The sequence below is a fragment of the Trichosurus vulpecula genome, chromosome 3 (assembly GCF_011100635.1).
Source record: "Trichosurus vulpecula isolate mTriVul1 chromosome 3, mTriVul1.pri, whole genome shotgun sequence".
Classification (NCBI taxonomy): domain Eukaryota; kingdom Metazoa; phylum Chordata; class Mammalia; order Diprotodontia; family Phalangeridae; genus Trichosurus; species Trichosurus vulpecula.
In genome coordinates, this window is record NC_050575.1 from 128,644,571 (window position 1) to 128,670,856 (window position 26,286).

The window sequence follows — 26,286 nt, forward strand, 5'->3', positions numbered from 1 at the left end:
AGAAACCCTACAACGTGAGGTGCCTGAAACGTCAGCACTGGCTTTTAGGTTTTGTCTCTGATCCCTCATTCCTCTACCTTCCAGCCTCTCCCAGAGCAGAAAGCCACTTTTCCTCAGACACAGAAACCTCTTTATAGACAGTTGGCATTGAAACCTCCAGCCAAAATAAAAATGAGAAAAGGATGAACAGTATTGAAGGGCATGGTCCTGGAGGGGTGGGAGAGTGAGTAATTCTATTTTGCTGTTTTTTTCTTCTTTTGGGGTGGGGAGGAGTTTAAAACAGAAGGTAATAGAGGTAGAAAAATTTCAAGTTAAAGAAAAAAGTTATTTGGTAAAGGACTGGGTTTCTTAACACAAGATTTAATAAAATAGAAATGAAGGTGGAAAGATGGCCACCCACATGCTTTGCTAGGGGCCCACTCTAGGAAGTAGGTAGGAAGGGTCTCCGGAGCCTTGGATCAATAGGCCCAGATGCTGGGCCAAGTGGGCCTGAAGGCCCTCACTGACTGAGCTAAAGGCTTGGAACCACCACTCATCTACTTGACTTAAAGTCATGATAACACAAGGCTTGCTAGAAAGCAGCAATGACATCTTGATACACTGAAGGGAGATCTGCAAAATATCTTGGGGTCTTGACAACTTTCCCCATGCATAATATGGTTTAATTCACAGGTTACAGGAATTCACCCTTGTATATAGTCAGTCTCTAATGACAGATTTTTAGGGATGAGAGACCGTAGAGATTATTATCTAGATTCTAGTCCCTTTTCTGGTCTAAGGTTTGTTCTAGAGCTAACATAGTTAAGCTCCATCTAGTTTTAACATTCTTTGAATCCTTATGAAGGTGAAGCCTCATTTCTTCGCTAGAGACACTTTGATTCTGTCACCTGCTACATATAGCTGCCCAGTCTTCCCTTCCCACCTCCCCACCCTAAGGGCAATTGACGCCAGGAGATGGCAGAAATGATCTGTGGTGGGGGAATTTAGTCTCAGAACCATGGAATATTAGCACTAGAAGGGTTCTTGGAACATACCAGGCATATGGCCCTTTGGGGCTTGGACAAGAGATACTGGCCAACTGGAGGATGGGGTTGGGGTAAGGGTCCTAACAGGTTATATAGGTACGCTGATACCTGAGAAGCGGATGGGTTTGACTAAATTTTTTAAATTACTTGATTGTTTAAAGCCACCCATCCCCCAAGGAAATTAAAAACATAAAGCCAGGAAATATGAGGTTTTGTAAGGCAGTTCTCTATTTCCTGGGGTTTTAAAGTCCTTGCCCAGGATTGCAGCATTGCTATTGGATGCTTCTCAAACTTCATTTGTCAGATTAGGAGGGGGTTGGGAAAAGAGGAATGCCCTTCTGGCCAAGGGCACACCCAGGGGCAGGACTCCAGGACAGGGAATGCAAGGAATCAGACAATAAGGGCCTTGTTATCTGGGAGTGTCAACCCCACAACAATACTCCAGGAGTGCTTGGGAAGTGACTTGGGTACCCATTCTGCCAAAATCAATCTCTCCTATTACCAAGGAGGATTGAGGGCAAGGGCCCATTGGAAGATTATCAGGAAGGCAGTTGTGAAATGGGTGGGGGTGGGAACAGGGAAGGAGGAGCAATGGAATATTGACCCATGAATTTAAATCCTGGCTACTTTCCCACTTCCTATATGATCTTATGGAGTGGCCTGAGTTCAGCAATTAGAATTTGGGTTCAAATACAGGCTATTATAGCAAATTACTACATCTTTTCTGGGCCTGTTTCCACAACTCTAAATCAAGAGAACTAGATTAGACAGCCCCTCTAAGGTCCATTCCAGATCTGAATCTATTGTTCTATGATCTCTCTGGGCCTCAGTTTCTTCATTTGTAAAACGTACGCTCTATCATTCAAGGCTTAAAGTACTGTACGACTGGGACTAATTAGTATTCCTTCTTCCTAGGGCCACCTTGGTGCCTAGCCATAGGCAGGCAAGATACAAGTTTCTCAGCAATAGTGTTTTGGGCAAGGGAAACTAGATACTGCTGTGGTGATCACTAGAGGACCAGATCCCTGGTTTGAGTGTGGAAGGTACCCCCAAGTATTACTCTAGGAGATGGCATTATCGGGGTATCCAATCACCACAGTTTGATCCTAGGCACGGTGGCTCAGAACCAGACATGAAACATGAGTAATGAAGTTCCAAACCTTTGCTCAGGACAAAGGAAATTAAAAGAAAACAATCAGCACAGCTCAAGGGACTGGTTTTCTTCTCCTGAGGCTTTCAAAGCTGTATTTTCATGTAGGAAATTTTCGTTGAAAGTGACGGCTGTTGGTGGCAAAAGGTCTAAGAGGTGACGGAAGAGAGAGAGATCTGAGACACTCACAGATTTTTTCTTCCACTGGCGAAAAGGCTTCCTGCACTATGGGAAGAATGGCAACACACGTACACACACCACACACACAAAACCCACCACACACACACACAACCCTCCAACCTTTATACTGTGTCCTTCAAAACCAAATTCACAAATACATCTAGTGGCTGACCTAATGTCTCTACATCGCTAGCTACACTCCTACCTTTTCATCATAATACCTGAGTTTGCAATGCAACACATTCACTTTACCCTGTTTAAAAACACAAGTCTTCAAAGGACTTGGTGCAGAAGACATTAGCGGCTGTCCACAGGTTAGGCTCCAGCTTGGTACCCTTGTCATTCTCTTACACAATTTGCTCCACTCTTCTCCTTTGGAGAATGAAGGGGCCCTTTGTTCAAGGAATTTGCTGTAAATCAGCATTTGGCAAAAATGGATTTGCACAAAAGCAACTCACAGAACCTTTCTCCTCCCTTCAAAAATGAACACTTTGTTCTGTTAAATATTGTATTATTTGGGCCAGTAGGTTCTTATTGATTAGAGAATAATTTTCTTTGAAATTGCAAGCAGACAGAGCAAAAAAGCTCAGTTTTATAAGAAAAGCAACTGAGAATGGGAGGGAGGTGAAGTGGGGATCCTGGTAGGAGGATCAACAGAGATTTGATTTCAGCTACCAGAGCCCATTCACCAGGAGTAATGATCAGAACTGCTAACGGGCCTTTCTTCCTGCTCCAGAGAGGAAAAAGAGCAGAGCACTAACCTGCCTACAAGGAGATCACAGTCGCAAAATTCAAGTCAAGAAAACGGGGAAAGCATTTTGAGCTTAGAAATAAACAAACCAAACAGAAATCTTCCCATGGATAATCAGGTGTGTGCATGTACACATTCTATATATACACATATACATTTGCGTTTTCTACTAATGTCCCCTTCTGAAACCCACTTGTGGAATGGAGGGGACCCTGGACCCTCAAAGGCTGCAAGGATGGGCCCAGAAACAAACACGTTAAGTGGCCAGGAGGTTGGCTACCAAGAGATATAAACATGTTTGGCCACTGCCACTCATGATGTTGTGAGGCAAGAGTCATCTGATGAAGCACGGAAGTGTGTGTGGATACACACACACAGATGGATAATCCATCTGTGTATGTGTATCCACACACACACATATTTGTATACATACACACACGTTAGAGGTGATACTGAGCTATATGTGCTTACTGGATTTGGGGAACACATGCTATTGGGGAAACTCTAATCTTCCAATCCAAGAAGAAATATAACATGATAGATAGCTCTGCTGGTCCCAGCAGTGGTTATATACCCGTAACATCTCATTCCATTACAAAGGATTAAAGGCCAGAACAGACTACCCAGAAAAGAGGAACAGGTCACCTGGGAAGATTTGCAAGCCTGAGCAAGAGAGCAAACGTAGCCTTCCACTGAACAGGTTTCCATAATCCCGTTTTCACACAGGAGAAAGCCTAGCCTGAGTATGCATGGAAACTGGGCTAGTTTTGGGCCTGGGACAAATTATACCCCAGAACCTACAGGCAGCTTGGGGAGCTCCAAAGTCTATTAGTCCCAGCTCATGGAGGGCATGACCTTTCCCGAAAAAAATGTGAGGTAGTTTAGAGAGTCACACCTCCCTGGCCAGGGCATTTAGCAGGACAGTAGCATGGGGAAAGATGGTTAGAACTAATTGGCCCAATTCACGGAACTGTAGAATTGGAAGAGACCTTTGGGTGTATCTAGTCCAACTTCGATCTGAAGTGGGAGTCCCCTCCAAGACATCTCCAAATAGGCATCCAATCTCTGTATAAATAATTGACAAGGGAATTCACTACCTGTCAAGGCAGTACAGTTCATTTGGAGATACATTTTCTCATCTCAAGTCCTACTGCTTGAAGGAAACCGGATTCCATCTTTGTGTATCTTTTCAACCTCATCAGGAAACGAGAGGCAGGCCTCCTGGATGGTGCAGATAGCTCTGGGACTTAGAGAAAAGTCCTTACTAAATCCAATCGGAGCAGTGACAGACAGCATAGGCAGGCCTATTCTATTGTTCTAAATCCCCCCCCTCCCACTTTAAATACAGGCCCTAGGTGGTAGTGGAGGAAAAGCACCCTTGGTCTTCTAACATTTCATACCATTAAGTGAAGGGGAAAGAATCAGTTTCAAGGTTCAAGAGTACCTGAGCCTTGTCTTAATGTCTGTGATCAGCTGGTCTTTTTAATTGTCTACTAAAACTCTGACATTTCCAGGGAGAGAAAAAAAATGTGTAGGTTTGGAGATACGGAGAAGGGGAAAGGGTTAGAAAAGTTTTGATAGCAGGCTGGTTGGCTATTCCACAACAGTCCAGGGGTGAGACAGGTTGATGGCTACCTGGGACAGTCCTTATCTGGGCCAAAGCAGGGCTGGTGTCCTATCAAGCTGGGTACACCTAGGGTCTGGCAGGAGGATTTGAAGGCATTTAATCAATGTTTGTTGAGTGGCTAGGATGACGCCTGCAAAGCATCCGGTTGTTCTCTCTCATTCACTTAGATAACATTTTAATTTGGTGTCTAGACTATGAATTCGATGAGAGGCAGGTGTGGTATCTGATTTAAACTGAGTCTTTCCTCCAACCCTCAACCTAGAGGCCTTTAAATGTTTGCTGTTGTACTGTAATGGAATTTACTGATCATCACCAAGATTCTGAAGAAAGCAACGGAATATTCCAAGGCCAAGGAAGGAAAGGCTCTCTCTTCAGATCTCCAATCTGGTAGAGAAGGCAAGACTCTGGAGGACTTCCTGCACCAACTCCCTCCCTTCTCCTTGAAAAGGTGGCTATTTAAAATGGTCACCTGAACACAGATGTCCAAAGAAGATCCTGGCACTCTTGAACCTGGAGTATTTGTGCAGATTAATTCCCCCATCTGCTTCCCAGGCCTTTAGCTTCCTCCTCAATGAAGAGAGAAGAGTTTGGAGCGGGGGAGATGTTTGAGATCCAATGTGGTTTTGTAGTGACAAGAATGTTAGACATGGAATCAAGAGGTCCCAGGGTCTAATACTGTCTTTGCTACTTGATACCTGTGTAATCCTCAACAAGCTCCTTCCTTTCTCTGTCTTCCTCTTTAAAATCAAGCGGTTGGAAAAGTGTAAGCTGGATGACCAATTTGTTGAGGATATTATCAAGAGAAATGTAGCTCAAGGTACCAGTTGGGCTAGATGGTCTCTCAAGTCCCTTCCAACACTAATGTTCTGTGACTAGAAGATCTCCAAGCTCCCTTCTGGCTCTAAATCCACTGATCTTATGATAAAATTATTTCAAAGGCCTTTCTTTCCAGAGATGAATTTAGCTAGTGGGCCAGCTGGCTAAACTGTGCTCTGCCCACTTTGATTCTTAGCTTATTATATCAACTTTTAACCAACAAAAAAGCCCCAATCCACGCCCCCCCCCAAGACTGATGGCAGACGTTTGCTGGTAGAAAAAGGCAATTTGCTCTCTGGCTCAAACCTGTGAGGTCTGCTGAGAAAATAAGGGAAAAGTCAGTACTTGAATACCACCTTTTCCTTGAGGTAGTCTTAGTCAATACTATTGAAATAGTTAGCTCCCCCCCCCCCCACCCCTCAAATATAAAGAAGAACAAGACCTAATTAATGACAACATTGTAACATTAAACATTCTCACATTCTGTAAACTGCAAGGAAATGCATCTTTAAATTCATACAGAAGTATGTGCATTGTGTTGAAGGTCATACATTCAACTCTGTCGTGAAATAAATATATAGAAAATGAGTTTTTAAAAAAACAACAAACAAACAAAAAAGATTCATGCTAGAGGGGCAGTGCTGGGCTGCCTCCATCCTGGTCTCGGCTCTCCTATTTTTTCCTTGTGAGCCCCATGCTCCCCCTGGCAGGGGGCAAGGCAGGGAGCTGGCTGGGTGGGCTTATTCCTTGATCCCACTAGTCTTGCAGGAGTGCAGAACAGCTTTAAACAGCAGCGGCAGCTGCTCCAGCGGCACATTCACCATCTTTCCTAAGAGGGGAAGGAAGGGGGAGAGAAGAGAATGAGTTAATGTAAAACTTGTAGTCTCTCTTCTCCAGGCAGTGTTTTCTCAGAGAGAGTCACAGAAACACAAGGGGATGCCCCAAAGCTCTAGCAAGTATTGTGGAAGAGCCTTGAGAGTCTGTTAGAGCTCTCTCTGAAACCTTGCATTCATTTCTCTAGGTCATTCTGTCAGAGCTGGACATGCCCTTACAATGTGGAATGTTAGAGACAGGAGGACTCTGAGAAAAGAGATATACTATTAGAATATATACAGAATTTGAGAGAAAGAAGGGTCTTTCAAAGATAGACTGTAAGAACAGAAGGGACCTTTGGACATAGAATGTTAGAACACACACTGTTAAGAGATAGGAGGGATCTCAGAGTAGCGAATGCTAGAACACCAAACACTGGATTTTAGCACACAGAACGTCATTGATAGAAGGAAGAGACCTTGGAGTCCTGAAGATTATGGGCCAAAGGGACCCTAGAATTCATCTCGTCAATTGCCCTCATTTTACAGATGAGGGCACCAAGGCCCAGAAAAAACAAGTGTCTTGATCAAAGTCTCATAGTGGCAAAGCTGGGGCCAAGTCTCCTGCCTTCTAGTCACATGCCAAAAGAGAGGGGAAGGATCAACAGAGAGAGAGAACTAAGAGCTTTCTTTGAAGATGCCTGGAGGATTAAGGCCTTGGTGACGATGGGTGGTTGTGGGAAAAGAGAAAATGGAGTAGAGAGAGGGGGAAAAATAGAAGAGGATGAGGACAGAGAGAAAAGGGCAGGAGGAAAGTAGAGGGAAAGGAAGAGTTACCTGCGATATATCGGATCTCTGGTAAACACATCATTAGATCAGGAAAACGATTTGGCTGATGAGGGTACTTATACTCGGTGAAATCCTGGCAAATATACCAATACCTCTTGTTCAACTGCTCCAGCTGTGAGGCATTTGTCAGGCCCCTGATATCTGAGGATGGGCAACAAAATGGTTAAAAGGATCTGTAGGCTGATAGAGTAAAAAAAAAAAAAACAGACACACATGCACATATGCAGACACAGACACAAAACACATGAAGATTAAGAGGGAAACATGAGAACCATGTTAAAGTATCTGCAGGGAAAAGTTTGGAAAAGGCACTTACACTTGTTTTTCTGGGTCCCATAGGATAGAACTAAGAACAATGGGTGGAAATCACCAAGAGAAAGATTTTGGTTCAATACAGGAAAAACTTCCTCTCAGAGATGACCGAGACTGAAATGGGCTGTTCTGAGTGATGCTGAGCTTCCCATCACTGAAGGTACTCAAGTAGAAGTTGAGTGATCACATATTGGGGATATTGCAAAGAATTTCCTCCTCAAGGGAGGGGTTGGACTACATGCCCTCTCTGGCTACTTTTAGCTCTGAAATTCTGATTCTGTTCTTAAGAGTTATTTAGACACATGTTGGGGGGTGGGGTGTAGCCTTGTGTGGCTTACTTAAGAGAGCTGGATACAAATCTCAGCTCAGCCATTTACTATGTGAGTAACCTTGGGCAAGTCAGGACACCTCTCTGTGCCTTAGTACTCCTCATTGGAAAATGGGAGTGATAAAACCTATATACTTATCTCATGGGGTTACTTTTGAATTTTTGGTTATTCTGTGCTTGACAAACATTATTAAACAGATTCATTTCCACATACACAGGAGAAAAGAGAATGGAACAAAAGGGGATTGGACATAAAGCCACTAATCTCTATTATGTAGAGCCTAACTTTCAAAGCTCAAAATGTTAGTGTCAAAGCTATCCTGCCTGTCTCCTTCTATTTTCTTCACCACTTAAGAAAAATGCTACAACTCTCTTTTCTTTTTCATTTTTCTTTTGTATCTCATCTCTAGCACTAGTCCTCCTTTCCTTCCTAAATTTAAAATGAGCAAAAAGCCCTCCCTTGTAACAAATAAACACATTTAAGCAAAATAAATCCAGATGTTGGACATATATGTGTATGTCAATCTGCCCGTCAAGTGCCCTGACTTGTCTCACAGGGACATTGTGAGGAAAGTCCTTTGGAGACCTTAATAGTTCTAAAGAGATGGGAGCTTTTCTTACTATTCTGAAAAGAACAATTCTCATTCTTTCTGAGAGTGACTGGGCTTTGCCCATGGGAAGTTAAGTAGTATAAAAATGAATGAAAAAAGTTGAAAGAAAGGCTCATAAGGAACAGAAGTGGCCTGCTTAAAGAAGGGGTGACTAAGAATTAATAGTAACAACTTCCTATAAGAATATAACATCTTCCACTTTTTTTTTAATTTAAAAAAATTCTGGTGAGGCAATTGGGGTTGTGACTTGCCCAGAGTCACAGAGCTACTTTAACTGGCAAGTATCTGAGCCCAGATTTGAACTCAGGTTCTCCTGATTTCAGAGCTGGTGCTCTATTCACTGGGCCTCCCAGCTACCCCTACATTCCCCACTTTTCAAGTGTACAGCATTTGCCGCATTCTCCACAGAGAGGCACAAAGACCTTCCCAAGGTCACACTAAGTGGTGGAGCCAAGATTAACAACAGCTCCGTGGAAAAGGTGACAGAAACATTATTATTCCTATCTCATAAATGGAAAACTTAAGTAGTATGCCCAAGGTCCTATTGCTAATAGGTGGTAGATCCAATGCCCATAAGACCTCTTTGAGGTACGGAGGGCAAATATTATTCTCATCATTTGACAGATTGGGAAACTGAGGATTTAAGAGGTACACTGACTTGTCCAGGGTCACAGAGCTAGTAAGTAGTTGGGACTTGAAAATAAATCTTCTAAGTCTCCTGCTTTTTTTTCTTCTTTTTTTAAAAATCACAATACCTGTGTAATAAATGGTATAGTAGAAATTTACTTCTGGAGCACATAGCTCAGAGCCTGGAAAGGAGTGTTTTAGAGTTAACAACCAAGATAAAAAATATGCCATGTGCCTTTCCAATGCAGAATATCATACATAAGAAGGGAAACATGATACTTCCTTCATCTGCAATCAGCATTTCTGTGCAATACTGTTTTGCTATGATTGGACTTTCAGAACAACTGGCAATCTGTCACATCATTCTTATCTAGGCCAGCTTCATCAGTCACTCTGTTCTTCCTTAGCTGCTAGTAAACTTGGGACGTATTTTACATGACGCATGTACTGTCCTTGGTGTCTATGTTTAAATGCATTAAAATGGACTAAACAAAGTGGAGTCTCTTCCTTCCTCCGTGAATTATAGGACTGCTGCATTTCACCTTTCGAAAAATACTAGATGACTTTCCCAGTACCAAAGGGACTGTGAACCTGCTATGCCCACATCCTCAAATGTGGGAGTACTTGTACCAGAAGAAAGCTTAGCAGGTGTCTAAAACCACAGAAATCAGAGTTGAAAGGGGCATTAGAGACTATCTCCTCCAACCCATTAATTTTTCAGATGAGGAAACTGGACTAGAGAGAAATGACTTGACCAAGATTACACAGTAAAACAGTAGCCAAGATCTGAACCCAGGTCCTTTGACTCCCAAGTCCAGTGCTCTTACCACAGTACCATGGCTACAACTGTGACCTATAATAGAAATGCCCCCTATAATGCTTCAAAAAGTGATCATCTAGCCTCTGATGGAAGACCTCCAAGAATAAGGAACTAGAGTGGGAAATGAAGCACTACAATGTCCCCGTCTCCCAGGGCTGCCTGTTGCAGGGCTAGACAGCTCTCACTGTCAGCAAGTTTATCTTTATGTTGAGCTAGAACCTGCGTCTCTAGAACTTGCTCTCCATTACTCTTGGTTCCATTCTCTGGAGCCACGCAGAAAAAAATCTGATCCCCTTTTTACCTGACAACCCTTCATATATTTTAATATAATGATGATGTCCATCCGGCTACAAAGTTTCTAGTTGTGTTGATCACTCCACTTCTGGTGTCAGGTCCATGGCCTCACTCTCCCTCACTGCCTTGTCTGGATACACTTGTCCAGATATAATTTGACCAAGCTAGACAACGGTCAGGCACCTCCCCTGATCTAGACACTACCCTTCTATCCACGCAGTTTAAGTGTCACACTGGTAACTTACCCTGAGGCTGCAGGTCACTAAACCTCCCAAAGTGACTTGGACATCTGCCTTGATCTAAACTTCGGCAGCTGATTTTGTTGAACTCAAATGTGGTACTTTGTATTTTTTTCCTTTTAAATTTCACCTCTTTAGACATAATTTAAAGAAGCTGGACCCACTTGTGCAGCTATTAAAGGAAGGGCATGTTTGTTATCAAGATAGCAGTTAACTCTGAAAAGGCCTTATCCCCACACTCACCTTGATTGAGGAAGTTGATGGCTTTCATGCAAGCATACTCCTCATTGCTGACCTTCAGCTGGTGAAACTTGCGATACAGGTAGATAAGTCGCTCCATCACCTCCATCCCTTCTTCACTAAATCTGTAGAGAAGATGAAGACATACATTTCAGGTGGTACATGGGCTAAGGTACAAAGGAAAGTTGGGGTTCACAAATGATAGATTCAGAGATATAGCGCACATTAGAATATACAGTGTTAAAATATGGAACCAACGGATCCCTTAAACATGATATGATAGAACCAAAAAGGAAAGCAGCTATCATTTAGTCCAAGGTTTTTATTTTACAAATAAGAAGACTCTGACTAAAATAGATTTAAGTGACCTGACCAGAGTGACACAGCTCCTGAGTGAAATAGTGGAGATTCTAGTCTAAGTCTTCTAATTTTAAATCCAGTGATTTTAAACTCTACTATGATGCCTCCCTTCTTGAGGCCAAAGCCCTAACTACTCCTAGCACCAACAAACCTTGTATCTATCTATCTTTCATATTGTTGCCAGATTAATTTTCTAATGCACAAATCTGCTCCTGTCACTCCAGTGCTCAAAATCTATGAATGGATTCCCCTGTGGCCAACTGAATCAAGTCTGGGGGCTATGGTGTTTGAGGGCCTCCGCAATCAATCTACTTCCAAATCTTATAAGGTTTACCTCACACTACTACTCCCCAACCACATGCAACATGCCTCGGCCAAGTTAGATGATATATAATCCCCTTCCTTGCAGTTAGGGTCACAAAGGATAGAATGCTTGAGCCAAAAGGGATTGATCTTAGGCCCCAGAATGTAAAGAGAAAGGACAACTGCTGGTCAAGAAGGCTGCCTGAACAGAGGCAGACTGGTCCAGTTCCCACATACTCACTTCACTCAAAATCTCAAATCATCACCAGACAAAATAATCATTCAATGAAGAAACAAAGTGGCCAACTTCACTAGAACTGCAACAAAAAGTCAGCCAAAAGCCTGTGCAATAGGAAAGGGGGTTGTCAGCAAAGCCAGGGCCGGTGTACGTATACAAATGGGCAGCCTCCCAGCACAGGCAGAAAGACTGGAGGGCTTCCTTGAGAAATCTCCAGGAGGGTCAGAATCCTATCAAGGGGACATTGGAAACCCCAGGGAACGAGAGTGACCAGGGTAGCATAGCAGTGCTGAGACCAAGATGGCCCAGGCATACCAGAGGACTCTGGCACTCTGACCCTCAAAGATCCAAGGAGGGGTAAGGGGAATGCCTAACTGCAGAAGGTGGAGGTCAACACAAGAACTCGGGGCAAGATCAACCAGGACCAATTACCTAACCAAAAAGCACAGCATGGGGTATGGCCTGTTCCTGGTACAAAGTCTTGATTCAAGAACTAAAGCTGGAGAGATGAGTAAAACAAAGAAAATATTGACCAGAATTTTTAAAAATTACTGTAAATCTAGAGATGCCCCAAAATCCAGCCTAAAAGTAGAAAGTAATTCGGTAACAATTGTAAGCAGAGACTTAAAGGGAAAAAAATTATTCTTCCACGAGGATCACCTGATAACCTAGAAGCATAAAAGGAAGACATAAAAAAAAATGAAACAAAAGTTCTTGAAAAAACTAGAAAAACAAATTGCTTAGAGAAGTGGTATTCTTCTAGACAGCAAAAAAATTAAAACAAAACCAAAAGACTAAAAAATAATAAAAGAAAATACAAAGTACTGGCAAACAACAATAAACCTGACGGAAAAATACCAGACCTGGAAAATAGGAGATAAATTTAAGAATCATGGACTCTCTAAAAATCATGATTTTTTTTTAAAAAGTCTAGACACAATATTTCAAGAAATAATAAAGGAAAACTACACAGATCTATTAGAACCAGAGGGCAAAGTTGGGATAGAATTCACCAGAAAGGAGACCCCAAAGAAAAATATCCCAGGAATTTCATAGCCAAAATCCAGAGCTTTCACATCAAAGAAAACAAACCTAACTATAAGCATCCATAAAGGAGTTCTAGTACCATAGTCACCCCATAGTTGGCAGCTTCTACTATAAACAGGAAATCTTGGAATGTTATATTCCAAAAGGCAAAGCATAAATGCCCAGCAAATAAAAGTAACTTACTTTGCAAAGCTGAACATAATACCCCAGGGGGAAAATGTGGATCTTTGATGGAAAAGAGGACCTTCAAGGATTTCTGAAGAAAAGACCAGAGCTAGCTCTCAGCATTAGAGCTGAGTAGGAACTTTGAAATATAAACATAAGAGCCAAAAGAAATCTAGAAAGGCAAATTTATTTGAGCAACTGGAAGGAGGAAGAAGGGGGTGCAACTTGCTATTTTTCATAATGGGTGTGCTTCTTGAGAAGAAAATATAGACTTGGAAAAAAGGGTGGGAGATGTATGTATCAGATGAACCTTACTCCTATCTGAATCAGACAAGGAAGGCTGAAAACACACACACACACACACACACACACACACACACCAGTTTGGTCTAGAAATACATTAAACTCAACAGGGAAACAAATGGGGATAGTGAAGAGGGGGGGATAAGAGGGAAGGAATAATCACAAGCAAAATAAACTTCCTGATCCTCAAGTGGGGGATTGAAAGGTTAAAAAAAAAGTACAGAACCAGAATCTAAGAGGGTGCCTGTCAATTGGAGGATGGCTGAACAAACTGTGGCACATGAATATAATAAAAGATGAATTTAGAGAATCCTAGTTCGTATGAACTGATCAGAGTGAAGTGAGTAGTATCAGAACAATTTCCATAAGAACAAGAATGTAAAGAAAAACAATTTTGAAAGACTTAATTACTCTGATCAATAGAAAAAGATGGGATCCGGGCAGTGGTGGGATTCAGCTGGCTTGCACCTGTTTAGTAGAACTGGGCCTAATTTTAGGCTGAGTTCAGCAAACAGGTTGTTAGCGGGGGTGGGGCCTGTACCTGCCACGTCAGTGGCGGCTGATTTATTTGAATCCCACCACTGGATGTGGGAACATAAAACACTAGAAAACCGAAGGGACTTTAGCGATCATCTAGTCCTAGTTCCTCATTTTACAGATGTGAAAACTTTACCCACAGAGTAAGTAAATGACTAATATGACTTGCTGAAATTCCCACAGATAGTTAACTGACAGTGCTAGACTTGAACCTGGGTCTTCTGGCTCCAAGTCCTAGGCTCTTTCTACTGTACGTGACCTCTTGTTCCATTACCTATCAGCGTCATGTATGTTTGTTTCTTATCTCCTCATTGGTTCAAGTTTTCTCACACTTAACTCTCTATCATGCAGTCTGATTCAGGAACACTGGCATCCTGGCTCTGGGCATTTTCTCTAGCTGTGCCCCATACCTGGGAATTTAAGTCTCAGCTATAAATCCTTCTTTATTGTCGTGCCTTCCTTCTTCAACAAGATTGGTGGTACATATTTGTTCGCTAGTTGTCTCCCCCATTAGATTGTGAACTCCTTGAGGGAAGGGCCTGCCTTTTACATCTTTTGGTATCCCCCAGTGCTTAGCACAGTGCCTGGCACATAGTAGGTGCTTAATAAATGTTTATTGATTGGTGGTAATTTAATTAGGACAGGGACCATAATTTAGCTAAATTTTGTATCTCTCCCTCTACCTGAGTGCACGGCTTTGCACAGCAATGTAGGCAAGAGTCAAATAGATGTGTGTTGGGTTAATGAGTTACATTTCCATAGCACTTTATTACAACAGCCCTATAAGGTACATTAGTTTAAATGTTAATATTCCATTTTTCAGTTAGGAAAGCTGAGGTTTATAGAGAAGAAATGACTGGACCTGGCTTGGTGAGCAGCATAGTTGATCCCCCTGAATCCAAGTCCTGGGTCATGGACCACATTGCTAGTTACCGCTAAAATTGGGATTTGAACAGAGGCTCCATGATTCAAAGCCAAGAATTGGGCTCTATCTGTTGTCAAATGGCACTTAACAGTGAATTCTTTTAAACCATTTCCAAATGCTATGTGTTAATGCCATTATTTAATTTTTTCTTTATTTCCAACACTCACAATCTTGGAAGAGTACTGAGTTTGGATCCGGGAGAAACTTGAGGTAGAACCTTGGTTCTGCTATTTACCTGTATATACCTGGGCAAGTCACTTCCATACCCTGGGCCTCAGGCGTCTCTTCTAGAAAACAAGGAGAACGGACTGGATGATCACTAAGGTCCCCTATAACTCTAAATTTTATACTTTGAAGCTACTTCTCTGAGGCTCAGTTTTCCATTCTGTAAAATGGGGGTTTTACTTGTAATACCTCCCTCCCTCCCTCATACAATGTTGTGAAGATCAAATGAAATGATGTCAATTTAAAGCACTATATAAACATCAACCAGCTCTTGCTCCTGCTGAGATGAATTGCTGAATTTTAGAGCTGGAAGTTCCCTGAGAATCCAACTGCTGGGTCAGAGGGGCCCTTTGGCATCATCTTGTCCAATCCCTCCATTTCACAAATATAGAAATGGAGGCTTAAAAGATGTGAAATGAATTCAGGTTTCCTTACACGTAATGCGGCAATCTTTTTGTTAGTAAAAAGATGCACTTGATATTCTGATACATTACAGTGGATACAGTCAGAAATCAGTCTGAAGCTTACCATATACCTTGCTGTTCCCTTTCCCTTCTGTGAATACTGGAAAAGTTAGAGCTTGAATTAAGAAAACAACCCTGCCATTCAAGCCTCTCTAAGGGCCCAGAGAGCGCCCCAAGTAAGACCAGTCCATTTCTGCTTCTGATCTGTCATCCCAGGCTAACTGCTTTGCCAGGTGGAAACAACATTCAGGGTCACAGGTGGGAGCTCTTAAGAACCAGGAGAGAGATTACAGACAATGGGGGAGGCAAATCCTTCCCTGGGTGAGGAGAACTTGGAAGGCAAGGAGGAGGAGGGCTGCAACCACAGGCACACTAGCAGGAAGCTTCATGTTTTCAAATCACAGAGAATACCAGGCATGAAGAGGTGGGTTAGGGCAAGTACTCCTTAGAGCCCAGGACTTCTTCTCCATCATCATTATCAACACTGGATCTGGAGTTGGAAAACCAGGGCTCAAATTTTAGTGTTGCCAGGCACTCCCTTTATGCCCTGGGACAAGTCACTTCTGCAGCCCTCAGTTTCCTCCAAAGTTAAATTAGGGGATTGGACTAAATGATCTCTAAGGCCCCTTCTTGTTACGAATACTAAGAATCTTCTTATCACCATCAAGAGATTAGGAAAGTATTTTGCAAACTGAAAGTGCAATATGTGTTATTATGATCATCACTGATTTTTTTAATCACACTTGACATGATTCTTAGGTACCATTTCACCATTTGCTGGGATTGATGTCTTTCTCATTGTGGATGGAGGTAAGCCTAGATTCTCCCTCTGGAGGCCATGTCAACAGTGTGTAAGTTCTGACAGCTGGAAAGATCTGCTGAAAGACCATCTGTGTTTCTGTCATGTAGGTAAATGTGCAGAGGCTCATCACAGAAAAATGAGTGAACAGATCAGGAAATCTCTTGGCCACAGTGATGCATGAAACCAAGAAACTTCTGACAGGTTGGAACTGACATGATCTGGAGGACCATAGATGGAATCACAGTTTTTTTTGAAGTATAGACAATTAATACAAAATTCATAGAATGAAGTAGCTTTGAATAGGTAGCTATTAAATGAAAAGGCCCCCTAGCAACAGAATTTTCTTACATCTAGAGCCTTGTAGTATTTAGAGCTGGTCAAGGTCCTTGTAACAGCATTTTAGAGCTAGAAGAGACTTAGAACAGAGAACGTCAAAATTGGAAGGGACACCTGTAAGAGGAAACCAGGTAATCCAATCTTCCCATTTAAAAGAATTAAAATTCATGGCAAAGATGTGCAGTGACTTGTCCTAAGTCATATAGCTGCAGCTTGAACCCAGATCCTCTGATTCCAAATAAGGAAGCTTCACCCAGCATGCCTTAATGTTTCTGGGGTGTGGAGAGAACACCCATTCCACTGCAGTGAGGCTTGCTCAGACAGGCAGTAACAGAAGGCTTCTGAGTAGGGGATTAAGATCCTGACTCTTTTTCACATGGTTATGGATGATAAAGCACTTGTAAACCATCAAGTGCTACAGAATTGGGAAATGTTATTACAATGACTGAAGCTTCCTTTCTCTAGCCCCTCTCTTCCAACCTCCCTGGGAGCTGAAAACAGCCACTGACCATTGGCTGTTTGCCCCAGTCATCTCTGCCTCATCTTCGTACAAATTGGACTGCTGTGTTTCCACACCTCCCCTTTTCAAACAAAGCCGCTCTCTGTTCTGTGGGGCACCGACTCTTTCTCAGCTCTGGCTTTCCTCCTCCACAGGCTGCCTCCGCCTCAGGGTTCTGACATCCATATAGCCTCTGGCTACAAATTATCAGGATTCAAAGCAAAAAAAAAAAAATAAAAGCTAAGACAAACAAAGTCTTTCTTCTTTTCCCCACTCCTGTCCACAAGTTTAACAGGACAAGGAAAACATTCTCCGGCAGGTTCTCCAAAAACCACTGGACCATTTCATCAACAATTGAAACTGACATCGAATAAATTATGTCTCATTAAGGGTGTTAGGAGACCAATTCTCGTCTGAAATGTAGTGCCCAGGACTGGATACAATATTTCAGATCTAGTTAAGCCTCTGTAAAATAAGGGGATTAGGCTAGTTTCTGAAGTTCCTTCCCACCTTGGCATTCTAATACTCAAGGTTCAAAGGTCCCTAGCAAGAGGGGTCCCTACTAATTGCCTTTTCTTTTAACATTCTATGTTCTAAGGTCTCTTCTAGCTCTAATAATTCAGGATTCTATGATACTTTATTTCTTTACAACTGTCTGTGTGTGGTCATTGCCAAGAGGAGATGTCAAGTGAGTCCAAGATTGAAAAGTCTTCCGTGGCTCCATAACTTATTTCCATAGGTGAGTTAAGAAAAAAACCAACCAACCAACACAGGGAAAAAGAAAAGAAAAATTTACATGCCAGTTTCCTGAGCCAAGTAAATGATGTCTTGAGAGAGGCACTAGGATACTGCGGGGAAAGAGCACTATATTTCAAGAGGTACAGATTTAAGGCTCTGCTTCACCACTCGCTGCCTCTGTGACTGTGGGCAAGTCATTCTCCCTTTTCTGAAAAATGGGGCAGATAATCTTTATAAATACTAAAAAGCTATTCATAAATCTAAGTACAGAAATGAAAACTGTCATTATTACTCATTCCCCTATCCGTAATACTACTTCTCAGGAGTAGGCCAAAAAAACGAGCCTATCCCTCCTAGGAGGGCTGAACAATTTGTCAGAAAATTAGAAAAGACAAATCTCTGAATCAGGTTCTTAATGAATGCTGCACGGCCAAAGGCAGGTCACGCCACCCTTCTGAGCCTCAGTTTCCTCATCTGTAAAACGGGAACAAACATGCTTGTACTACCTACTTCACAAGGTTATTGCGAGGAAAATTACTTTGTGAACGTAAATTGCTATAGAAACAAGAGTGGTGATGTTGATGATGATGACGAAGATGAAGATGACCATGGCCTGGATTTGGCAGTTCAGGAGTAAAAGCACAGGAGCCAGAATGAAGCACTGACTGAGAGCTAGAAGAGTCTTAGCAGCAAAGTTCAGAAGAACTCATTAGGGCCAGGAGCAGTCTCAGGCTGGTGCTGTAATCTGCTTTCAATCAAACTCACTAAGTTTCACTCTTTGATAAGAGACTGATTAAGAGAAATAGGGGCCATAAATTTGATCTGCTATTAGCCATGCAAAAAAAAAAAAGAAACGAATTGCTCATATGGCTAAAACTCTTTTTCACTCTAAAATTGTTAAAAGGTAAAGATGCAGCAGAGGCTAGGGAGGAGAGGGAGCAGGAAAATAAAGAGAGTCATTGCCTACTGGATGTATACAGGCTCATACTTTAATCCTAGGCACGCACACTCCCCAATACGATGGTGTGTGCTTTACATAGTGAAACAACCTGGTGACTTTCTTTCTCAGTCCACTGTCCTCTAAAGTTCCTCAAACTTACATTTATTACTATTGACAAAGAACTCTATGCTGTGTAATCTTTGGGAATTCACTTGGTCTCTCTGTGCCTCAAATTTCTCATCTGTAAAATGAGCACTAGATTATCTAGAAGATTCTCCACCTAGCTGAAATATCTGTGTCTCAAGGTCCCTTACAGAGGTAATGTTTTAGGTTCCATCATTCCACGATCTGAAGTCCCTTTTAGTTCGACACTTCTTTGTTCTAACATCCTAGAAACCTAGATTTGGGATGAAGAGAACAAAAGACTCACATTCCATCTTTGATGTCAGTTGTGTGAAAGGCTTAGCTTCTTCATCTAAAAAACAGGGATAGAAAAATCTGTAGTATCTACCTCACAGGACTACTGACAATCAAATGAGAATGTCTGTAATATACTTTGCAAAGCACGACAGATATGCTGGCTATTATTATTTTGGTATGATGTCCCTAACATCCTGCGTTTGAAAGTTGCTGCTAGTACTAAAGTTCTATGGTTCTAAAAGAGATTTTCATGATCCCTAAATCAGATGCAGGACTAGAACATACTTGTTAAATTCCTTCTAAACAGGTTGATGTTGCTAAGGAAAAAAAAAATTCTTGCTTTCTGGTCTCACTGTCTTTTATTATGTTCTTGTTCCCCTTAATTCCAGAATAACACTGGGGCCAGAGGGAGTGCTGGGCCTCACTAAGCTCACATCCCAAGAGAACACACACTGCCAACAGCTCTATGATATCCCCTGACCTGTGAAGTGACTCCAAAAATTCATCACCCTGGAATGAACAGCGCCCAGCAGCTGACCCTGCAGAGAACTCCAGGCATGCCAAATGCAAACAAGGAGGGCTGGCAGCCATCTAAGCAGACCCTGACAATATTAGGATAGGCCGCCTGCTATCCAAACACTTGGCTGCCCAATGCTAGGTTTGAAGAAGACCAAAAAAAGGGATAAAAATAATGAATTAGCATCTCCGGCACTGGTTAGGTCACTCAGAACATCAGATAGCTTTGTTTACTAGACAGTGTGTCAACTTGGTTAAAAATACTGTCATTTCTATCTGCCCCCCCAACCTCCACCCCAGCCTTTAAAGATCATTTATAATGGAATATTATAACAAGGTCAGGAAGACCCAACCTTCTCCTTTCATTAGCCTCCCAGAAAAGATGTAAGTGCAAGAGCTTACAAATGCAGGCCTCTGTTGGGGGCCTTCTTCTCTTCTCTGTCTCTCCATTCTCTCCTGGTAACCTCATCGGTTTCCATTGGTTTAATTATTATCTCTATGAATATGAGTCAATACTATACATCCAGCCCAGTCTTGAGCTCTAGTACCACATTACTAACTGCCAATTGGACATTCCAAACTGGATGTTTCAGAGACACAGAGACACCTTGAACTCAACATATCCCAACCAGAATTTATTCTCTTACCATTCAAACCCATCCCTTTTCCAAACTTCCCTATTTTTGTCAAGGCTATCACCACTTGAGTTTGTAACCCTGGCATCATTCCTAACTCCTCCCTTTCCCTCCTCTCAAAGATCCCATCAGCTGACAAATCTCGCCATTTCTATTTTCACAGCATCTCTTACAATTGATACCTTCACTCTCCTCACAAAGCTATTTCCTTGGCTTACTCAATGGGTCTCCCTGACTCAAACCTCTCCTCATTCCCACCCATCAATCCACAAAGCTGCCAAAGTAGTTTTCCTTAAACACAGACATGACTATGTTGCTGTTGTTCATCCTTCCATTTTTGAAGGAGACCAATGACATCACAGGGCAATGTCTTAAATCCAATTCAGGAGCAAGTCAAGTGAGGCAGAGTTGTACAAAGTCATCAGCTTCACTCTCTCTTCCTGAATCATCGAAGTCCAGTGGCAAGACAAAGGTCAAGATGACTGGTGATGGCCTAGGATGCCACGGATGACAGTGGTCTCTCTGATACCTGACCACACTCTAAGTGCTTCAGCCATCTTCGGGACAAATTGTTCTCAACCATACATTCTGCTGGGGAAAGTCTACACATGCCAGGGGGCAGACATCCCCTAACTCACTGATGGATTTGAAGCCTGTCGTTACTCTTAACCTGGTTTAGCCCATCTGCCAAAGGGGGGTGAAGCCACCACACATGCTACAGCTTCTTGGAGCCACAGGAGAGAGTTGGGTGAATCTGGTGGACACCAAAGGTGGCTGAGAAGCTTTGAAAAGGGCTTGCTTGGTCAGCCCTCACATCCTTTCACTCAAATTCTACTGACTCCTTCTTGCTTCTGGGATAAAATAAACTCTGGATTGGGCTATAAAGCCCTTCATAACCTGGTCCCACCTACCTTTAGTCTGTCTGCTACTTCCCTTCCTGCATGCTATGGTCTGGCCAAACTGGCCTTTTCGCTCTTTCTCACACACAAGTTCTTGTCTCAATGGCCTTTGCAGAGTCCATCTCTATTTCTGGGATTCGCTCTCTCCCTCCTTATCTCCAATCCTAAACTCTCACATTCCCTTTCCAAGTGAATCCAGTGCCATCTTTTACACTCAGCCTTTTATGATGCACTCTGCTGATACTAGTGCCTCGGTGACTGCCTCCTACTTATTCCGCCCTTGTACCATGTACACTTACCTGTCTACACATGTCTCCCAGTAATAACAATGACAGTTAATACTTATATAGCACTTCCTATGTGCTGGGCACTGTGACACGTGCTCTATAAGTACTATCTAACTGGATCTTTGAAAGAACCCTGGGAGGTAGGGGGCATGATTATTCCCATTTTACAGCAGGGGAAACTGAGGCAAACAGAGGTTGAGTCATCCACAGTCACAGAATTAATGAGTGTCTGAGGCAGGATTTGAACTCACGTCTTCTGACTCACTCTACCCACTGCACTACCTAGCTCCTCTGATTAGCTCTCCAAGTCTTTGTCTCTCCTGAGCCTAGCACAATGCCCTCATGTGAGAAGCTTTGATGAGCATTTGTTGAATTGACCGACCATTCCAACACAATTTCCTATTGGCTTTACAAGCTGTATTCTAGGTTCCTTTTATGGAAGAAGCCATGTTTTGAGAGAATGCTCTGTTCTTCAATATTCATCTACAAAAAACTGGAGTTTGGCATCAGCAGCAACAGACCTGGGCTCTGCTTTAATTTTTCTACTTTGGGCAAGTCACATAATCTCTCTGGGTCTGTTTTTTATAAAGAAGGCAGGGGTAGGAATCTAGACTAACGTGATCTCAAAGATCCATCTAAATTCTACCATCCTGGTACTTTCTGGTTCCAGGATTTCCCCCCTTGTTTTCTTGCTTCTCCACTTCCCCTCCCTCGTAGTATTCTCCTGTAAATTCCCTGAAGAGGAGCCCACCACCACACTGGGAGCCTTACCCTGGATCCCCTCCCTCACTGTTTCTATACTCTCCTGCCAGCAGCCTACTAGCACATGGGACACAGGCTCATGGTGAAGTCACCTAAGAGGGATGACTTGTTTGAGGAGGGTGAGGACCACCCATGGATTATGTCATGTGAGATCCCAGAAGGGCAAAAGTTCTCTTCTCTTCCAAAAAGGCTATCTCCCATGCACAATTCTTGATTGATAAAAGTACAGCAGTAACTTTGTTTAATGATCCTCTGACTATTAGTACTAGCAGGGACATAAAATATGCTTGCTAGAGGTGTCTGTCACTGTCACAGAGACAGTATCTAAATGGAAGCTTTCCCCAGAGTGAGATCTTTCCTGATGCTCCTGCTGGACAATGTGATGACATTACATTGATTGCATCAAATCCTAGAATGCTCCTGAATGAGATGCAGTTACTCAAGACACTAGTCTAACAATCCAAACAGGAAAATCGAAGAATATGAGGAATGCCTATTGCCACACCAATAAGCAGCATTGATTATGTACTCACAATCTTCTGGGGACTGTGCTAAGTACTGGGGATACAAAGAGGGGCAAAAACGCTGTCCCTACCCTCAAGCAGCTCACATGCAAATGGCAGAAACAACATGTAGACAACTACATACATTGAAGATATCCACAAGGAAGATGGAAGGCAACCGCACAGGGAAGATTCTGGGGCTGTGGAAGGGTTGAGGGGGAAAAGATGAAGCGGGACTAGGAAAGGTGGAAGGTATGGCATGCAGCAGGATGGGCAATCACTTGAGTTAATCATGATAGCTAACATATAGCCCTTTAACGTTTGCAAAATGTCTTCATGTACACAATCTCATTTGACATTTGAATTAGCCCATCATACATGTATTCTGGACAGGCACTGCAGACAGACAAGCTGGGCCTAGATAAGGGGAAGAAAGGAGGCTGGAAAGTGTTTTCAATAATACCAAGTCTTTCCATGATACACAACCTACTTTTATAACAGCAACATTCTCCCAAAAATGTTCTATAGCTGTGAACCATGAAACGAGGATGACATGAAGGGCAATGGCGGGTTTCCACTGTAGCCCATTACTCATGCCAACTGGAATGCAAGAAGTGACCTAAGGAATATTCATCCAACAAGGCTATAGGCAGGAAAGGTTGTGAACAAGCAATATAGGTAAATCAAGAAATGTCATGATGGATGCTCTGAGTGCTATTCCTAAGAAATGTTGAAAGATCCAGGGTAGGGCTCTGAGTGTGGTAGGTGGCCCCTCCTCAGGGAACTTACAGGAGAATACTATGAAGAATCGCCTAGGATGATCTACACCAATGGACACGGAATGGATCACACAGGTATATGGTCAGCACAGTTCCTTCTAGTGCTCTCAGTGTAGATGATTCGACCCTGGCAGCTCTAATATTTTGAGTCTAAGACCTGTACTTCCTCCACCTCACTGAGTTGTTATGGGGCTCAAATGAGATGGTATCTCTAAAACATTCTGCAAATCTTGGCGCTAAATAAATCGTGTGTCAGTTATTGTCTTTTTGGCCTCCAGCTCAGAGCACATGATATTTAAGTTTCATATGAACTATTTGTACCTGTATCTGTCACCTTCCCCCTCAGGAAGCTCTGATCTCTAAAAGGAAGGCTGAGTGAAAGTGGTGTAACAGAGGCTCATGAAGATCTCCCCATCCCCTCCCTCACCTGTGCAGCTCCTCATCAGAGGGTGAGTACTTGGAGGTCACATCTGCCAGCTCCCCAAAGATGTGCTTGCTGTACACGGTGAGGGATGACAGCAGAATGAGCTCCTGCCATGTGGAGCTCAGGAGGCAGGTATAGTCCTTGATTGAGAGCTCACAGAAGAACGGCAGCTTCTTGATCCAAGCAATCTGCCTGAACAGCAGCTCATCTGCCAGGCGGCACAGCAGCGCAAACAGCTCAGCCTGAGTCACAGTGTACCTGGGGGCAAAAGCAGGGTGAGCTGAGCTTTTACCAAATTAAGACTCCTTGTCTAAGGGTAGTAGGGAGGGGAACTTCACCTAAATCTCTCCTCCCACAAGACTTGGGATGCATACACTGAGATGACCTCCAAATGGATACCTGACCTCAATATAAAAAGTCACACCATAAATTAGAGAAGCAAGCAAGAAATTACAATGATAGCTATCATCTATATAGGGCTTATTATGTGCCAGGCACTGAGCTACGCGCTTAATAATTTTCTCATTTGGTCTTCAAAGCAACTCTGCAATGTAGGTGCTATTATTATCATCCCCATTTTACAAATGAGAAACCTGAAGCAAAAAGGTTGACTTGCCCAAGGCCATGCAGCTAGGAAGGCAGAAGTTGAATTTGAACTCAGCCCTTCCTGACTCCAGGCCCAGCCCTCCATCTACTGTACCATCATTCAAACCTATGGATTGGAAAGTGGTCATGACTAAACAAGCAATAGAGAGGTAAGATAAAATGGGCAATTTTACATATATAAAAAGTCTTATTATAAGCAAATCAAATATAGGAAAAATCAAAATGGAAACAACTGGGTAAAACTTCGCAACAAGTTCATTTCAAGATTACACACACATGCATGCACACGCAAGAACACATGTATGTATAGAACCGATTTAAATTTATAACGCTAAGAGTCACTCTTAAACAGATAAATGGTCACAGTGCATGGTATGACCTGGCAGTTTTCAAAGGAAGAAATCTAAGCTATCAACAATTTTATTAAAAATTCTCTAAAACAGGTGTTAAACTCAAAAAAGAAACATAAGCCATAAAATGTATATAAGGATCCCTGTAGGCTACAAATTGACTTAATTTAAAATGTAATAGTATCTATGTTTTATTGTATTTTTACTTGTTAAATATTTCCCAATTACCTTTTAATATGGTTTGGGCCACACTCAGGGAGTGTTTCGGGCCACATGTTTTGACACTTTTGCTCTAAATCACTAATAATTAGAGAAACACTAAATAATATGCAACTTTGAGGCTCCGCTTCATACCTATCAGACTGGCAACACTGAAAAAAGAAGAAAACAGAGGGTTATGGGAAAACAAGTATGTTGGTGCATTGGTGGAGCTGTGAACTGGTTTAGTCATGCTGTGAGGCAATTTGGAAAGTGACCAAACTGCGCCTGCTCTTTGACCCAGATATAGCACTACTGATTCTATACCCCAAAGACATCAAAGGAAGGAACATAATCTATACATACAAACATATTTACAGGACAATCTATTCAGTCATTCTCCACTAGAAGAATACCTTTTGGTTTCCAATTTTTGATTGTCATGAAAAGAGCTGCTATAAATTGGTTTGATGATATGGCCAATTTCAGAGGTAACTGAGCAGAACTAGGAGACAAATTGATACAATGAGGATAATAATATAGAGTAAACCAATTTTGAAACGCTTTAGAAATGTAAAGAATGAAGTGTGCCACTTCCCTCCCTAAGAGAGAGGCGGTGAACTCAAAAAGCAGAAACATATTTTCAGATATGGACAATGTGTGAATTTGCTTTGCTAGACTATGCATTGAGGAATTTTAAAAAAATTTGCTTGTGGGAGGGACAGATTAAATTTAAAAACAAAAACAATTTGTTAAAAGAAAAAACAGGATGGCAAGTTAATTGACTGCTCCAAGTAGTGATTTTATCCTGCCACCCACAGTGTCCTCTAGTGGTGAGGACCCACAGGCTTGGAGCCCATAGGCAGCAGCAGCAAGCAGCCTGCTCAGTGCTAGTCCTTGCCAGCAGCTCAACAGAGAAAGTCCCAGGTAGAGTGCTAAAGCTGGAAAGGCCTTTAGAACACAGTGTATTAGAGCTAGAAGGGACCTCAGACCAGGTTAAGAGTGTGGCTGCATTTTACTAATAAGGAAACTGAAGCCAGGGAGTTCAAACAACTTTGTCCAAGATCATGCAACTGGATGGGGACAAAGTCAGATCTAAACCCTGGATATCTTAACTACTACTACTAGATCCACTTTAATGTTCTTTTGCTGGTACCACATTCATGTGCATGCATACATGGAGTGTCATTTCATTCTGGGTGTGCTACAATCCTTTTTTTTTTTTAGTTCTGGAAATAACAACTCCAGCCCGGCTGAATTTATGGTCACGCCAATGGTAATGCAAACATTATAACCTTCATTTTACAGATGAGGAAGCAGATTCAAAGACATTGAGTAAGTAGG

The 26,286-nt window shown here is 42.4% G+C and overlaps 1 protein-coding gene across 1 annotated transcript in view; it reads right to left on the bottom strand.

Annotated features, from left to right (window-relative positions):
- Positions 1-6,289: 6,289 nt before the first annotated feature.
- The window catches only part of NR6A1 (nuclear receptor subfamily 6 group A member 1), a 76,162-nt gene continuing 56,165 nt past the window's right edge, over positions 6,290-26,286 (bottom strand). The window contains exons 6-9 of the mRNA XM_036752027.1: positions 23,792-24,046; positions 10,685-10,806; positions 7,199-7,351; positions 6,290-6,378 (exon numbers count right to left, since the gene is read on the bottom strand). Of these exons, the coding sequence (XP_036607922.1) occupies positions 6,290-6,378; positions 7,199-7,351; positions 10,685-10,806; positions 23,792-24,046 (619 nt within the window). The remainder of the gene's footprint in view (positions 6,379-7,198; positions 7,352-10,684; positions 10,807-23,791; positions 24,047-26,286) is intronic.